This window comes from Mustela erminea, chromosome X, assembly GCF_009829155.1.
Source record: "Mustela erminea isolate mMusErm1 chromosome X, mMusErm1.Pri, whole genome shotgun sequence".
Classification (NCBI taxonomy): domain Eukaryota; kingdom Metazoa; phylum Chordata; class Mammalia; order Carnivora; family Mustelidae; genus Mustela; species Mustela erminea.
Window position 1 is genome coordinate 42,558,676 of NC_045635.1, and position 16,977 is coordinate 42,575,652.

General features: G+C 52.6%; 2 protein-coding genes across 7 annotated transcripts; both read right to left on the bottom strand.

Annotated features, from left to right (window-relative positions):
* Positions 1–19: 19 nt before the first annotated feature.
* On the bottom strand, positions 20–10,860 carry SLC35A2 (solute carrier family 35 member A2). Of its 5 annotated transcripts, none has more exons than XM_032329421.1 (5): positions 8,580–10,860; positions 6,858–7,010; positions 3,332–3,483; positions 1,685–2,415; positions 21–317 (listed from the first exon to the last, which is right to left on the bottom strand). In XM_032329421.1, exons 1-5 carry the CDS (start codon positions 8,668–8,670, stop codon positions 290–292), a joined length of 1,155 nt encoding a protein of 384 aa, XP_032185312.1. In that variant the 5' UTR covers positions 8,671–10,860; the 3' UTR covers positions 21–289. The 5 variants fall into 5 exon arrangements, with proteins under 5 accessions (XP_032185313.1, XP_032185312.1, XP_032185315.1 ...); XM_032329424.1 differs by having other exon boundaries at positions 22–317; positions 1,685–1,825; positions 6,858–7,040; XM_032329420.1 differs by having other exon boundaries at positions 28–317; positions 6,858–7,040.
* On the bottom strand, positions 10,857–15,630 carry PIM2 (Pim-2 proto-oncogene, serine/threonine kinase). Of its 2 annotated transcripts, XM_032329425.1 has the most exons (6): positions 15,364–15,625; positions 15,121–15,230; positions 14,353–14,403; positions 11,871–12,243; positions 11,227–11,403; positions 10,857–11,131 (listed from the first exon to the last, which is right to left on the bottom strand). In XM_032329425.1, the coding sequence occupies exons 1-6, from the start codon at positions 15,422–15,424 to the stop codon at positions 10,968–10,970; spliced, it is 936 nt and encodes a 311-aa protein (XP_032185316.1). In that variant the 5' UTR covers positions 15,425–15,625; the 3' UTR covers positions 10,857–10,967. The 2 variants fall into 2 exon arrangements, with proteins under 2 accessions (XP_032185316.1, XP_032185317.1); XM_032329426.1 differs by lacking the exon at positions 11,227–11,403 and having other exon boundaries at positions 15,364–15,630.
* Between the last annotated feature and the right edge of the window lie 1,347 nt (positions 15,631–16,977).

A 16,977-nucleotide genomic window follows, 5' to 3' on the forward strand; every position in this document is an offset into this window, starting at 1 on the left:
GGCAAGATGTGAAACACATTTTATTTGCAAAAACTCACCTAAGATAGTGCGGGAGTGGCAAGGATATGAGGGCGACGGGGGGCTTGGAGGCCGAGGTGGATCCTGTCCATGCCCTCATTACCAGAGTTCAGTTGTGTCCCTCCCCCTGCGTGGGGGTGGGGGTGGGGGGGACCAGGTTGGGGTTCAGTGTCTACCTCCCCCCACCCCTAATACTGATCAGAGTTTGGTCCTGGCTGGGCCAGGGCAAGAGGGGAGAAGGAGGCCAGGCCAGCGTCTTCCATCCCAGCGGCTACGAACCCTTCACCTTGGTGAGCAACCTGTGGTGGGAATGGGGAGGGAGAGAGAAACACAGACAGCTGGTGTGGGCTGGCAGGCGAGTGCCCTGAGCAAGCAAGGGTGGCAGTGGTGGAGCTGGTAGTCCGGGGGTTAGTAACAGAGCCTATGCAGACAGAGTGAGTCCCCTGGGTCAGAAAGCTACACGTGGACTAAATAAATACAACATCTTTATTTGGCATTGGGTCTCCTGACATTTGTTCATTACAGTTTCTTAGAAAACAAGCCAAAAAAATCAGAACAAATTAATCAAAAATAAAGATCCAACGACCCTATTTACATAGAGCAAAGATAGCCCAGGCATCTCCCCCGTGTGTGTGTGTGTGCACGCGTGCGTGTGCGCACACACACACGCATGCGCGCGCACGCACATCCTGGGAGACAGTTAAGGGGTTAATAAGCTTAAGGGAGTGCAGGGGGCAGGTTCCACATTTCAGCGATTTTAAGACCCCCTCACCCTGTCACAGAGCAAGGGTGCCTCATAGAGCCAGTGCATTATCAGAGGTGTGGTCGGCAGCTTTAGCTTCCCTTTTAGGATGTCTTGGAAAAGAACCCTGCATCTGGCATCTGACAGTGTCTTAGATTTCAGTGAGATTCAGCCACTCCAAGGACCTTTTCCCCTTCCCCGCACCCTGGATCATTAATTATCTGATTAAACCACAAGTTTCCAGACCATTAAAAAAACAAACGGCCCCTACTGCACTGTACCCTCCCCAGGAATGGGCTGATGCAACACGTGTCAGCTCCGGCCCCTTCCTCTCTCCAGGGTGCCCACAAGAGGCCCATTTTGAAGGGTCTCCCGTTAGGGAAGCTGCCCCAAGGCCACGTACAAAAAAGAACTGAACTGCTAACATGATCCACTGCGGCTGTGAGGGAGGCAAGAAGGCCTCAAGCTACAGGAAGCTGAACCCCACAGGTAGGCATCCATCACTAAAAGAGCTGTAACATTTTTGTCCGATTTGTCCTTACAGAGGTGGAGGGGTTGCTAGGAGGGGCTCTCCCAGGCATGGGACAGGACACCTCCAGCTGAGGGCAGGCAGGCAAAGAAAGGCCTTGAATGACAACACTGCCAACCCAGTCCCTGAAAGGGGTTGGCTGGGGCAGAGGAGGCAGCTCTCAAAGCCTCCTCCAGTGGAGGGGGGCCCAGTCTGCGAGGAAGGGTTTGTGTGATGCCCCACCCCATCCCATGCCCCTCCAGAAGTCTCCATGACCTGGGAGAAAACACTCTTCCAGTCCCAGAGGAGCCAGACCCAGTGGCAGCTCAGGTCCCTGCAGATGCCCAACACCCTCCACCCAGTCCCCCTCCCTGTCACCCCCCACCGCCACCAGCCCTCACTTCACCAGCACTGACTTCGGCAGAAAGGGCTCCGTGCTGAGGTCTCCGCGGTGGGAAGACAGCTTGGGTGGTGGCGGCTGCCCCGGAGGCTGCTGGTGCGTGCAGGGCCCGGAGGTGGAGGCGGAGGCTGTGGCTTTGGCTGCACCTCGGGGCAGACTGTAGAGGTAGACAGCACCGATGACCAGCCCGGCGCCCAGGGCAAACAGCGGGTCCACGTGGAAGCCGAAGAGGCGGATGGAGGCAACCGTGGACAGCACGATGGATAGGGAGGTGGCAAAGCCCTTGAGGATGTTGTCGGCGTACTTGACGACAACAGCCACCAGCAGCCCGCCAAAGGCCTGGTTGAGTACCACGCCCCACACGGCCGGCGTGTAGCCAAAGAAGAAGCCGCGGCGGGCCACAGCAGTGCCCTCGGCCCACCAGAGCCCCACCAGGCCTAGCGCTGTGCCGAAGAGGCCCAGCTGCAAGTTGCGCAGCCACACAGAGCCCGAGCTGCCCTTGAGGATCTTCTCGAAGTAGACGCCCGCGAAGCCCGAGGACAGACAAGAGGCCACGACGGCCACCAGGCCTGCCCCAGGGTTCTGGTCCAGTGGCCGAGGGCCCCCACCACCAGCTTGTTGTGCCTGGACAATGGCAACACCAGTGAAGAGGAGCAGCAGGGAAGCCCACTGCAGCCGCGAAAGGCTGCGGTTCAGCATGAGCACGGAGAACAGCGCCGTGGTCAGGATCTTCAGCTGGTACGTCACCTGTGTGTAGCATGCATGCAGGAGGTGCTAAGGGCTGTTCCCCACCCCACCCCCATCCCACAATGTGCCCAGTGCAGGGATAGGGCAGGGCAGGTGAACAGGAAGACACCCAGTCCTTGGGAGCTGACTGGCAGGGCGCTAAACAGCCCTGAGCCATGCTTCCCGGAAAGTCCACAGCTCCACAAGGAAGTCCCGGGCCATACCCAAGTCTGCACCCCAACCCCATTTTCTGGCTGTGTGATGAGGAACAAGGCACTTGCCCTGTCTCGGCCCCGACATCACCATCTGTAGAGTACAGCTGTTGTTTGCGAACCAGCTCAAGCGGCAGGTGAGTGAACAAGTGACAGGCTCTTTGATGAGGGTAGGGTCGGGGCGAGGGCTGATAACTAGGTGCTGATGCAAGCCAATCAGCCACAATGATAACATCGGCAAACATTGACACAGTGCCCGCTGTGTGCTACTGTGCCTCTAGGCACTGCATATGAATCTATTCGTTCAGTGCTCTCCCAGATGAGGTGGGCGCTACTGTAATGTCTGATGGGAAGATGAGAAAACTAGGGCACAGAGATGTCAGTGACTTGCCCAAGATCACACAGCTGGGAAGTAGTACATGAGGTGGGATTTGGGCCCCAGAATCCAGGCTCTTCAACCATTTTCCAAGGCCTCCTTGGAAACAGCCGAAAGCCCACCTACTGCCAACCAAGGGCTCTTCCCAGATATTATTTCTTTTAGCCGCTCCAGCAACCTGGTGAGGAGGCATTCCCGTCCCCATTCCCAGTTCTCACAGATGAAGAACTGAGAATGAGGGAGAGCCAAGGCGACACAGTCCCAGCTCTCTGCAGCCCTCCCCTTGTCGGCCTCCTAACTCCCCGACCCCAGCTGGCTCCTCCGAGGCCACAATGGGCATGCAGCTCACCTGGAAAGTGGCAGCTGGCAGGTTGGAGATGGCAACATATTGGAGGTTATTCTGCAAGGTATAGATGAGAGAGGGCACCGCAAGCTTCAGTGTGTCCACATACCGCACCAGGACAGCCTCGTGGAGGAAGAGCGCGAGGTGCTTCACGTTACCTGGGGTGCACGGGGAGGGGGAGGACAGCCCTCCTGAGCACTGCAGATCCTCTGCGGGCCAGGATTGGGCTGGGCCCTGTGTCTCCCTACCATACTCTGACTTCCTGAGGGCTCGAATGAGGTCTGTGCTCTCAGTTTCCCCACAGTGCAGCACCCCCCACCCTCCAGCAGGCCCTCATGGCCAGCAGTTTCATAGGATACAAAACCACCATCCTGGACTGTGCACAGCTGAGGCTCGCAGGCTGTCCTCACTCAGTGTACAGCCTAGCTCCCCAGACAGGAGGCCCACTCAGGGCAAGCACTCAATACCTGTCTAGCCAGTGAAATTGTCAGTAGGAACTAGCTTGTGAAGGAGAAGCCTTAGGAGTGGGAAGGCAGACTGCCAACCAGAGGGGAAGTTGGAGACTCAACTATGACCCTTATCCTAGCTCCTTACTGGCCTGACAGCTGCCTGAGGGTAGGAGCCATCTCCTGCTCTGCCCACCTGACACCCAAGGACTGGGCCACCTGGGCCACAGGCAACAATGGCAATGGGACTAAGAAGCAGCCAAGGCTGGCTGGGGCCTGCTCCCACCGATGCACGAGAGAGAGGACCCTCCTGGAGAGTCAGGCCTCTGCAAAGCTCTACAGTTTACCTTTTCAGGCTCAGCTGCATGTTGCTCCTCTGTGAAAACCCCACCTACTGCACCAGGCTATCGCAGGGGAAAGCCAGTGCACGGGGCTATCACAGGGAACTTACACTGGCTCGTGGCCCTGCCTGGCCTTCATCCCGGGAGTAATTACCCATCTCAAACCCCTTAACCCCAACTCTTGGGGCCCAGGGGTTTGGGCGTTGGACATTTTCCAGGCGTCAGACAAGTAGCATGGGCAATCTGGCACGTAACATGTAACACAGCCCTCACATACAGGAGGCTGCACACCATAATCACACGTGTTCATATTTCTGTGGCGACTTGTGTAAACATTCACACCAAATGAGAAAAATTAAAAACACAGATACACAAACAGCCCCATGTGGGGTCAGGCCAGGTTTTACCACAAAACTGATTCAAGAGAAAAAACAACAACAACAACATGGGGCGAGGGGCTGAAATTGTAGATCTGAGGCGGAGGCCTGTGGTTTTAAATCTGTAGCTCTTTGCTTCTCCCCATCCCAAGTATCAGCCCCCCTGAGCGCAGGACGCAGTCGGAACAGGGGCTGCCGCATGAGCACTTGGAAGTGTCTCGGAATCAACTGAGAACAGAATAGAAGGTGGGGGAGGGGAGCAGATGATGGACCTTGAGGGCATGATGCTAAGTGAAGGAAGTCAGACCAAGAAAGACAAATGATTTCACCACCTCGTAGAATCTAACAAAACAAAACAAAACGACCACAAAAACAGACACAGAATCACACACTCCTAGAGAACTGGCAGTTGCTGGGGGCGGGCAGGGGAGCGGGAAATGGGCGAAATAGGTGAAGAGGGTTACGAGGTACAAAGTTCCAGTTATAAAAATAAATAAGTCACGATGAAAAGTACAGCACAGGGAATATAGCCAATAATAAGGTAATAACTCAGTCTGGTGACAGATGGTTAGTGCACTTATCATGGCGAGCACTGTGTAATGTAGAGAATTGTTGAATCAGTATGTTGTACATCTGAAACTAAGAAAACATTACAGTTAACCAGTGACCAGCACAGGAGCTGGGGCATCAACCCCCCAGACAGTTAAAAATCCACATAAATTGTTGATACCTCCAACCCCCAAGCTTAACTCCTAATAGTCTACTGCTGGCTGGAAGCCTTATGGAGAACATAGAACATTTTGTATGTTATATGTATCATATATGGTATTCTTACATTAAAGTAAGCCAAAGAAAAGAAAATCATAAGGAAAATACATTTTCCGTACTGTATTTATTAGACAAAAACCTGCATCTAAATTCGCCTGCACAGCTCAAACCTGTGTTGTTCAATGGTTAACTGTGTATGTCAGCTACACGTCCACTTTAAAAAAAAAAAAAAAAAAAAAAAAGGAAAGAAAGGACAGAGAACAGATGGGTTCCCAAACTGCTGCCTCACAGGGCCCTGGAGCTAGTGAGCGGGCAAGAATGCTTTCTTCATCGTAAACACTGACAGCAGAGCTGGAACAGACATCTGTATCCTTTACACAGGCAAGGCCTTTAATTATTTTTGTAAAGATTTATTTACTTATTAGGGCGTGCGTGCCCATGAGCGGGAGGAGAGGCAGAGGAAAAGGGAGAAAATCTCAAGCAGATTCCCCATTGCTAAGTGCAGAGCCCAATGTGGGGCTCAATCTCAAGACCCTGCAATCATGACCTGAGCTGAAATCAAGAGTCTGACGCTTAACTGACTGAGCACCCCCAGGCGCCCTGGCACGGCCTTTGTAGAGAAACAACTGACAACGTTTTAAAGCAGGCTTTTAGGGAGATGTTTAAATTGGTATAGAAATCCAATTTCTAGGAAGTACAGAAAAGGTAGAGGAATATGTTAAATACCACTAGGAGGCCGGCAGCAAACTGCAGGCTGTCCAAAGTCTCTAAGACAAACCACCTGCTCTCTTCAAGAAATTAACTGTCCATCACAGAGCTGGAGGAGAACCCTGAGGTTAACAGACCTAGAAGACACCAACCAAGTGCAAGACACTGACCTTACATAAACCTGACTGAGACAAATTCTTAAAAATTGTTATGATATTTGAGAAGCCATTTTAAGTGTGTGAACACTTGACTGGGTATTTGATTCTTTTATGGTTCATTTTTTGATGTATGATTTTTAGATACTGCAGTTATTTTTAATGCACCAAAATATTTATTCAAGACAGTAAGGTAGGGGTGGGAATGTACTTCAAAATACTACATACTTCGTGTGGGACACACTGTAGTAAGGTAAGGCAGGGAGTGGGTAGGTAGGCAGACAGGGAGATGGACAGCGAGTGGGTAATCACTGATGCTGTTTAATGGCAGAGGGGCCATGAGTGGACAACTGATGACTCTGGGTGATGGGTACATGGACATTTTATTTTATTATTCTCTCCAAGTTTGTATATGTTTAAAATGATCCGTAATGCAAAGTTAAAGGGAAATAAGTGAATCACCCTGTAAGGGTCGCCTGCTACCCCTTATGGGTACAGACCGTTTCACTCCTACAGTCCACACAGACCAACTTCCCGGGCATCAGGGGTATAAAAGTAGGGATGGAGAGACAAGGCAGATTAGCTGCACTTACACACTCCCCAGGCGGTTTCAGATACAGGGATACAGTGATATTACCCCAGCAAACCCTCCATGTGGGCATGGGTGTACACACACACACACAAAGTCCCACCACTGACCCCAGTGCAGCACCACCGCCCCCCTTGCTGGCTCATACCCCTCTTCTGTGCGAAGAGCAGCAGCAGGCAGGTGAGACCTTTGAGCACTTCGGCCATGACCACAGCAGTGGTGGCAAAGAAGCGGTCCCCAGGCAGTGTGCGGGCGTAGCGGATGCTGAGGATGAGGGAGGCATTCTGGACCACCAGCACAGCTAGGGATATGTATTTGAGGCGCCGGTGAGCTGTGGGAAATTCAATGAGCAAGGGGGAAGAAGGGGTCAGAAGCTGCTAGGACACAGCCACACCACCACCTTCCCCCTCACTCCTTTCTCAACCAGGATCCTCCTAGCCACTGCCACTTCCTCTCTCTGCCTCCCTATCCTGACCCAAGGAGGGTCTGACTCCCATCTACTTCTGCTGCCTCAACAGGCAGGAAGAGCCACAAAGGAGGAAGTGGGCCTCGCCCCATCCAGCCCATACCTGGAATCCTTGCTGAGGTATCAGGAAATGGCTGGAGCAGGTGCTGAACACACTGGGCCCCCTCCCTCCCTCCTCTGTGTGAGAAGCAACTCCACCCCAAGACGGACTACCAAACACATTCTCAACATTTATTGAGTGCTAACTGTCTACCTATAGCTGGCGTAAAGAATTTATGTGAAATACCTCAGCAGATCCCTATGTTGTTCTGATCTCTGAGCGAGCTACAGGGATTCCATTATGTGGGTGAGCAAACCACAGATTTATATGAAATGATGCTTCTATTTAATGAGGGGTCGTCCTATGTAAAGAATGATATCTCAATACAGGGAATGAGACCACTATATAAGGCATGTCCACCCCCTAAAGAACGGTCTTCCTCCCATCTAAGATATTATTCCATCCCCTCACACTGAGAATGGTCTTTCCAACTCCTACCTTCTATGACCACCAGAGTCCCTCTGACACAGAATGGTTTCACAAATTTAAGAAATAATTCCTCCACAGCCCCTAGGACTGGACCCCATATAATAAATGGTTACTGTACCAAGAATGGTGTGATTCCCTCGAGGACACAAGGAGGTATTTCCCTATACTCCACATGGCCCAGTCATCTTCCCACCACTGCACCTTCCCTACCTCCAGCCAAGGAATCATTCCTTGTTCTACTTACACTCACAATGAACTCTCCCCACACCCTCAGAATGTCTTTTCTCTGCCATGTAAGAAAGAACCCTCTCACTCCAATATACAATGAACTCTACCAGCATTAGGAAGGGACCCACCAGAACATCTTATCTCCTTATAACGGACATCCCAATCTTCAAAACGGACCCTCTAAATCGGGTATGGAAGGACCCGCCCCACCCTAATTCACAATAACCCCTATCCCTTTATAAGGAAGAAACCACCACCCACAGAACAGCCTCTTTATTCTATAAGGAAGAACTTTCCCACTCTCAGAATGCTCTCTCCCTTCTCTAAGGACGGACCCCCACACACAAACTCAAAATGGTCTCAGTGGTCTTAGCCTCCCCCAAAGGCAGTAACCCCCCCAGACTCAGAAAGATCTCCACTCTCCATATGCGGAAGGGACCCCCCCATTACCCTCAGAATGGTCTCTTCCCCGCCTTCCAACACACTCACAGTGGACTGTTCCGTCCTTCCTCCTCCACCCCCCACCACACATACATAGGTGGGTCCATACGGGATGCTCCCTCTCGCTTGAGTGAGGAACCTTCCTGACCCCCCAGCGATCCCGACCCTCGCCTGGCCACCGCCTGCTCGGCCACGGCCTGTCTCACCCGCACTCGCGGTTCCAGGCTCCAACGCCTCCGCGGAGACCGCCCCTGGCCCAGCAGCCGCGGTAGAACCGCCAGACCCAACCGCTGCCATGTTGGCATCTGCCTGGCCCGTCCCCTCGGCAACAGCAGGGCACTTCCGTATCCGTCACTTCCGCTTCCGGGCCTCCAGGGTAGGGGCGGGGCGAGTGAGGGGCTGGCCAGAGCTGTGGTTTTTCTCGTCCGCTCCGGGACAGTGAACCTAAGACCGCGGCCTCGGGATTTCCAGATTCCGTCGGGATGGGCAGACCCAATACAAGGCCGACTCAGTCTCTAGCTGTCTCTACAGAGCCTCATTGGCTCATTCCCGTTACTAGACCCGCCCTCGACTTCATTGATCTCGCTTTCTAGATCACCCGCCCATCGTGTGTCCTTGTCTCATTGGCTCGGCTGAGCCTCTTGTATCTCAGCTCTTCATTGGCAGCTTCTACAGATGACCCCGCCCCTTCCGCACCAAAACTCCTGGGTACCTTCCCGGTTGGACTGAAGTTCCTCTTTAGCCCACCTCCCGGCGAGGCCCCGCCCCCTGGAGAGTACGCAGGCGGCTGGGAGGAAATTTAGACCGACGGCGCGGGACAGGTGAGGGTCAGGCGGGCAAACAGAGCAGGGCGGTTGAGGCCACACAAGCGAGGTGTTGGAGAGGGGAGACTGAGAGTAGGGAGGATAAGTGAGCCCTTGTTGAGGAAGAAAAGGAATGCGAAGGGGACAGGTAAGCCACCAGGTGAGGCTTTCAGGTTAGCTTTTGAAAGCGGAGCAAGAGAGGGTATAGCTAAGGTTAGGGCGGGGACGTCGAGGTGAAGAATGAGAGGAGGGATGAATAAGAGAGCAAGGGAGAGGTGAAAAAAGGTAGGGGCAAAACGGGTACTTACACCCCGGATGTTATCAGGAAACATGGAAGGGCTGGGAAAGTTTCTGTCAGTGCCTGGCCCCTCCCTCACGGGTGACCTGAAAGGCCTTTTCTCCCATGGGAGAAGGGCTTTATTTCCTCCCCCGGCATTGGGGAGAGGCAGTTTTCTCTGGCCGAGCAAGCCCTCTTTGACTGGGGACATATCCCAAACATCTTCAGGGTCTACAGTAAATCCAGCAGAGCCCTTCTGCACATCCTGGAACTACCTAAGAGCTGGAATGTGGGAAATCAAGTTTTTCTTTGTTGTCCTGCTTAGACCAACCCATAAACAGCCTTAGGACAGTACCACAGGGCGAAGCCCTCCCAAGAGCAGAGGAGCGATCCAGCCCACCTCCCTCTTGACTCAGTATACAGTACATGCTTCATAATTGCCTCACTGTATCTACAAATAGCCAGTCGCTTCTGAGTCTAGAACATTTATCAAATAGTGAGCTTCCTTGCTTCATCTACAAATGGCCAGTCACTTGATTCTGTAACATTTATTAAATAGTGGGTTTCCACACATGGCTTTTTTAAATAATCCAGGCAAGGGGAGAAGGAAGAGGAGGACATAGTTGGAGCTCCCCTCCCACCAATACATAAGTATTTACATTTCAGCAACTGGACAATCCTGGCTCAGAAAGGAGGCAGCAAGAATCCAAATAAGATGGAGGGGGTGGCCCAGGAGAACAAACAACTAGACTTGACTTCCCCCACCCCATCCCCCGAAAAACCATCCACCCCATCCTAGCGGACTCTGGTGGTGTCCATCTCCCATTTCCCAAATCATGGAAGTAGGGTTCTCCTCACCAGAATAAGAGCACTTGGGATAACAGAGTAGGGCCCCTCACCAAAAAAAATAAAAAATAAAAAATAAAAAAATAAAAAATAAAATAAAATAGTAATAATAATAAAAATAATTAAAAAAAGTCCTGGGATAACAATAGGGCATTACCTCCCCCAGAATCAGCAACCCTGGGCTGAGGTAGGCAAGCAGCTTGACTGAATGTAGGACCCTGGGCTAGGGAAAGGGTCCTTTTGCTAAAATAAGAGCTGCTGGGACATTGGAAGGAAAGCACCCTTGCCCAAGTGAGAGCATTTGAACTAAGTGTGTGTGGTGGCAGCAGGAGGTGCCAGTGTAGGGGTTACAACTCATCAGAATAAGAGTCCTGGCGCTCAGAATGGAAGGAACCTCAACCAAATAAACACCCTTAGCAAAATGAGAAATAAGGAAGTTCCCCCCGCCCTCCAGAATAAGAGACCATAAGTTCTGGGAGGAAGGCTCCTTAGCAGAATTGGGATGGGGAGAGGGCAGACTTGGTTTATGTCTCCTGACCCCTGATCCCCAATCTGACCCTAACAACACTGGATTTTTAATGACCTGTATAACCAGGTCAACAGATGTCCATCTATCCCTGTGGCATGCCATGGGACGGCTATTCCAACTAGCGGGGGCCTGGCTAGGACTAGGGCAGCAGGGACCAGGCCAAAGGGGTGGGCCCCGCCTTGGGGGCATTGAGGGGTGCATCCTCAGCTGGAGTCTGCATCCAGGGGTCCAGCAGTATCTCTTCCAGTGAGGGTCGGGCAGAGGGTTTGGGGGCCAGGCACCGGCGGATCAGGGCACAGCAGTCTGTGGATCAGAAACATACAGATTAGTGGTCAGTTGGGGACACTAGGCCCTGGGAAGGATGGAATCCACTGAGCTAGGACTGGTGAAGGCCTCACCTGGGGACACATGGGCAGGGAAGTGGAGCTCAGCCTCCAGAATCTCCTGGTCCCTCTCGAAGGGAATGTCCCCACACACCATGTCATAGAGGAGGATACCCAGTGACCAGACAGTGGCTGGGAGTGCGTGATACTGGTGACGAGAGATCCACTCTGGGGGGCTGTACACCCTTGTCCCTGCAAACAAGCCAGAGATTAGACGACTCCCCGATAATGCCCCCGCCGAAAGTATGGTCCCCTCACTAGAATTAAGAGAACACACTATGGGAGCAGGGTCCCCTAACCGGAAGAGTTCTTTAAATATAACAGCAGAGAATCATCATCAGGAAAAGAACAATTAAGTTAACAGCAGAGTGGCCTCAACAGAATAAAAGCCCTTAAAAGTAACAGTAGGATCCCTTTACCAGACAGAAAAGGAACATTCAGTATAATAACACAATCCCTCACCAGGTCTGGGCACTGTCAGAAGATGGACTTTAGGAGAGGACAAGGCTTGAGAGCCCCCAATATTAAAACTCAAGAATGTTATAAAGGTGCGATATAGATCAAGGAGCATGGGGTACCCCAGCACTAGAGGTCAAAGATCAAGGGACCATAAAGATAAAAGATTAATCCCCCCCCATTAAGATTTAGTGAAGACTTACCATCAAAATCAGTATAGGGTTCATCGTGAAGCAGGGCACCGGAGCCAAAATCAATGAGTTTGGCACAGCCCCGGCGGAGATCCATCAGGATGTTCTCATCCTTGATGTCACGATGGACAACTCCACGGGCGTGGCAGTGGCGAACAGCTGCCACTACCTGGGCAAACAGGCAGCGGCTTCGGCCCTCACCTAATGGGCCCTGCTCTGTGATGTAGTCAAAGAGATCCTGGGCAGGCAACGGCCGTTCGAGGACAAGCATGAAGCCTTCTGGTGTCTCAAACCAGTCAAGCAGGCGGATCACGCCAGGGTGCCCACCGCCTGCACCCACCTTCCATAGCAATGCCACTTCCAGTGGGCATGTGGCTGAGTCTGACTGTGGGGGGAAGGGGAGAGAAAAGAGAACAACAGACGTCAAGCCAGTAGCTCTGAGGCTGACTTCTTGCCTGAACTTAAATCATACCCCCTCAGCCTCCAGACTGTGTGTCCTTCAGCAGCCCACTTCCCTCCCTGAGCCTCAGTTTCCCTGTGTTAAGGGCTCAAACACAGCCACTAGAAAGGTCATTTGAGCCAAAAGCCCATGCACATCTGGCACATTATAGGAACTGAGTAAATGTTTCAGTAAATGAAAGTCATTTTTTTAAAGATTTTATTTACTTATTTGACAGAGAGAAATCACAAGTAGACAGAGAGGCAGGCAGAGAGAGAGAGAGGGAGGGAAGCAGACTCCCCGCTGAGCAGAGAGCCCGATGCGGGACTCGATCCCAGGACCCTGAGATCATGACCTGAGCCGAAGGCAGCAGCTTAACCCACTGAGCCACCCAGGCGCCCCGAAAGTCATTTTTTTAAAAAAGCCCTTCTTGGGGCACCTGGGTGGCTCAGTCGGTTGAGCTTAGCTCAGGTCGTGATCTCATGGATCATGGGATCAAGTTCCACATCGGACTCCATGCTCAGCCCAGTGGGAGTCGGCTTGAAATGCTCTCGCCCTCTCCCTTTGCCCCTCTCCCCACTCTGGTGTGCACATGCATGCATGCTCTCTCTGAAATGAACAAATAAAATATATTTTTTAAAAAAGGCTTTCTGGACACCTGGGTGGCTCAGTGGGTTAAAGCCTCTGCCTTCAGCTCAGGTCATGATCCCAGGGTCCTGGGATCGAGCCCCACATCGGGTTCTCTGCTCAGCAAGGAGCCTGCTTCCTCCTCTCTCCCTGCCTACGTGTGATCTCTGACTGTCAAATAAATTAATAAAATCTTTTAAAAAAATAAAAAATAAAAAAGGCTTTCTGCTGAAGAAGCAACTGATGAAAACTATTATGTAATAGTCTATCTTTTGTTCACTGGCATCTGAGAAGAGATTAGAACAGTGCCTTACATACAGTGGGTGCTCAATAGATGTTTGTTAAATAGTTGAAAGCACTTTATAGCACAGTCTGGCACAGAGTTAGCTCACAAAAATACTATTATTGTATAATGGTTTGTCTGTTTTGTTCACTGACTATAACAGTGCCTGGTAAGGAACAGGGTAGGGTTTAATACATATTTATTAAATAGGTAAAAGCAATTAGTAGAAAAGAACCCTGCAAAAAATAAGCTCTCAGTAAATGTAATATTTTGTCAAATGCCTAAAATTGTGCCTGGCATATAGTAGGTCCTCAATATACATTTGTTAAGTAGGTAAAAGTGATTAATTGCAAAGGAACAAAGTAAGAACTCAATAATACTATCATGTGATGTTTTGTCACTGTCACTGAACATCTAGAGCTGTGTTGAACACAAGTACTTAGTGGGACTGGGAACACAGTAAACTTTGATGATGAAGCAAAATCTGAGACACACAGTCAGTGCTCAATAAAAGGCATAAGTGCTAGGACACAAAAGCCGCCCTATGCCAGAAGCCCGGTGAGGGCATACGGACAGCCAGAATCAGCTTTCCTGCCTGAGGTGGGGCCCTCTCCCGGCCAGTACGCTGACTAGCACAGCCGCAGACAGGTTTTCTCACGGTGATGAAACTTTCGCTGCCGCGCAGGCGCACCTTCTCCCTCTGGGTCCCACAACCTGCGCAGGCGCAGTCTCCCCCAGAGTCCGCCAGGGGGCGCTCCCACCTTTACAACTTGCCCAGACCCGCCCTGTTGTCCGTTAGCGTTCTAACGGCCCAAGAGAAGCAGCCACGGTCACCATGGCAACCAGTGACCTATGCCCCTCTTTCCCCACCAGCATGCCCTGCGGGCAGCCCCTGAGCCTGTGTTTGGAGGGAGGAGAAAGGAAGGTTGGAGGGGGGAGAATCCAGGACCCAAAGCGAGCTGGGGTGAATCAGAACTATATGGAGGTGTGGATGTCACCAGAGGGGAGTAAACACAGGCTGGTAGGAGTATTCTCTTCACCGTTACAGGGCCCAGGGAATCATACAAGCCCTAGAAAGGCAAGGGGTTGCTGAGTCCCATCTTCAGAGATGGCGTTGCCAGGTCAGTGACTCCAGAGATACTCACCAAGGGGGACCAGCCCAGCACGCGATTCCGGGGGATCACTTTGATGGCCACCTGGAGAGGGGGGCTGAGGTGAGGGGGCCACCAGATGACCCTTTGAACCCCCAATCTTGACCCTCAGTCTAGTCTTTCGGGTACCAACCTCGCTACACCACAACCCAAAACGAGCTGGAGCTTCTCCCCTGCTCTCCAAGTCCCCAGAACCGAGTTTATCTCTCCCATGATCCTTGGCCCTGGGTTCTCTCTTCTCAGGCTTCAGGACCCCTCACTCCAGATCCTGGGCTCTTAATTTCCTAATACCCCAAGCCCTCAATCTTACCATCCAGCTCCAAGACCCTCCAATTTTGTACTGGGTTCCTCGTCCTAAGGACTCCACACTGGACATCTGCCCTCGAAATCCCTCAAATCTCAGCTCTGGGTATCTCTACCTTCCCACACAGATACACATCCCCTGGATCCCAGGGCCTAGAGTCCTCATGACCCCCCAGTCCTCAGTCTCACTCCCTGGACCTCCAGCATCCCTGCCCTGAAACCCCCTCTCCCCCACATACCCACCTGGATCGCCACACACACAAACAAGCGCGCGCACGTGCGCGCGCTCGGGCACCCCCACCAACCCGGATCCTGGTCCTCATGACCCTACCACGCACACATGGTCAATGAGCATCCCAGCCTCGGGACTCCCACCCGCCACACACACACCACACACGCACGCACGCACGCACGCACGCACACCACCCCTGACCCACCCAAGACCCTCGTGGTTGATACCTGGAGTCGGTCTGTGACGCGATGTCCTGCGAAGACGGTACCAAAGCCCCCCTTACCAAGGAGGGGGCCGAGTCGGTACTCGGCCTCGAACGCTTCGCGATCCTTGCCTCCTACGCAGGCGGAGGCGAGGAAGTCAGGGTGGCTGCGTGCTGAGCCCTGCCGCGACCCTTTCCCCCTCCCCCCGCACCGCCCTCAACCACTTCAGCCCACCCGGCCTAGTCGCGGTAGGGGAGCCTCGCTCACCTGGCGGCGACGTGGGGGTCACGGGGGCCACGGGGAGCCCTTGCAGAGGCTTAGTCAACATGGAGGTGGTGCTGCGCAGATTGAGCCCGCTGAGCCCGCAGGGCGTGGATGCCCGGGGTAGCGAGGCTGGGGAGCCAGGACTTGGGGGCGCCAGGGTGGAAGGCAAAGAAGCTGATGGCCCAAAAGCGCCCGCAAAACAGCGCAACGTTAAGATTCGACGCGCACGCCAGCCCCAACGCTACTGAGCCGGGGCACGCGCCTCCCGAGAGAGTCGCCCCGGGCGACAGCCCCGCCCACTTGGCTTTGATCAATCCGGACGCGGCACCTGCTGTACCCCAGCCAATAGGAGCCAGCCCTAATTTGCATACCACCCTCAACGTTTCAAGTACCCCCTTATGCAAATGCGTGCCCGGATCTTCCGCGGGGGCCGGGCCTGCATGCAAATGTGGGGGGGCGCGCGCAAAGAGGAAACCGGTTCTGGGAATCCCTTTGCAGCAACCGCATTTGTTTTGGTTGTTGCTCAGGGTTGTTTTTATATATGTGTGTGTATGTGTATATATAGATATAAACTTAAAAAAAATAACTGCACCGCCTCCTTTCCTAGGAAGTTGGTTTGCAGCCACTGCTTCGAGATTAGCGCGGAGTTAATGCCACGCCGGGCTTCTAAGAATCTGGGCCTGTGGCTACCCAGGACCTTGTCTCCAAAGAGTGCTCCTCACCCAGGACCAGAGCCCTCAAGGCGGCTAGAGGAACTCTGCCCCAAAACTGAAGCCAAGAATCCTGGAAGAACCTTTCCAGCTTCCAGGGATGGGTAAACCCCCCTGACTACCGCGGGAGACGCGCTGGTCAAAGACAGCATTCCCATGCCCCGAGGCAGAGGGCTGTGGGGTGTTTTGGAGCCCTTAACCTGGACAGACCTGGCTAGGTCTGGCCGCAAGCCCAGTCAGCACATCTAGAATTTGGAATGGCAGAGGGAAGTGGAGCTCCGGTGGGGGTGGGGTGCTAGCGAGCCAGAATGATGGTAGATACAGGGACGGAAAGAACTCAGACAGGTGGTAAAATACCCTCAGTCACAAATTTGGGAAAAACAAATTTGGGTAAAAGAGTCTATCCTCACGCCGGAGAAAGAGATGCATTCAAGACACGCAAAAATACCATGTGATATACACAAAACCGATAGTAAGACGCATTCATGTAAACTTGTTCTAGACACACATGCAGACATCTACTGTCACAGAGCCTGTCATCCACCATCAGGCAGGCATGCTGCCAGTTATGTCCTGGAATGACACCTGGTGAAACACTTAAGGAAAGACAGGCACTCCAGAGATTCACATGGACCGACGCTGCCATGTGACAATGACACAGAAATGTCTTGTCAGACACAGAACTTGTCACAAAGATACTGGCATCATCAGACATGCACCGTCAGGGGAAGACTTGTACTGTCCCAGAAATGAGAGACCTTGAGTCTGTCACAGGAAGACACGCAGATGCTCCAGACACACAAGTACTGCTCCAAAGGCAGACATAAATACTTATGCGACAGAGCCACATAGCGTCACAAAAACAGACGTGGATAGACACACACCAGCAAACATGCAGTGTTGTCAC

Bases quoted from the DNA above. Each gene is read 5' to 3' on its own strand.
- PIM2 (XM_032329425.1), bottom strand. From the start codon at position 15,424: ATGTTGACTAAGCCTCTGCAAGGGCTCCCCGTGGCCCCCGTGACCCCC. The intron at 14,404-15,120 runs GTATCAACCACG...CCCCCTCTCCAG, and splicing joins GCGTCACAGACCGACTCCAG to GTGGCCATCAAAGTGATCCC. The intron at 11,132-11,226 runs GTGAGGCCTTCA...TCTGATCCACAG, and splicing joins CCCTGCCCATGTGTCCCCAG to ACTGCTGTGCCCTGATCCGC.
- SLC35A2 (XM_032329420.1), bottom strand. From the start codon at position 8,670: ATGGCAGCGGTTGGGTCTGGCGGTTCTACCGCGGCTGCTGGGCCAGGG. The intron at 7,041-8,579 runs GTGAGACAGGCC...AATTTCCCACAG, and splicing joins GCCTGGAACCGCGAGTGCGG to CTCACCGGCGCCTCAAATAC. The intron at 3,484-6,857 runs GTATGAGCCAGC...CGTGCACCCCAG, and splicing joins GCTCTTCGCACAGAAGAGGG to GTAACGTGAAGCACCTCGCG.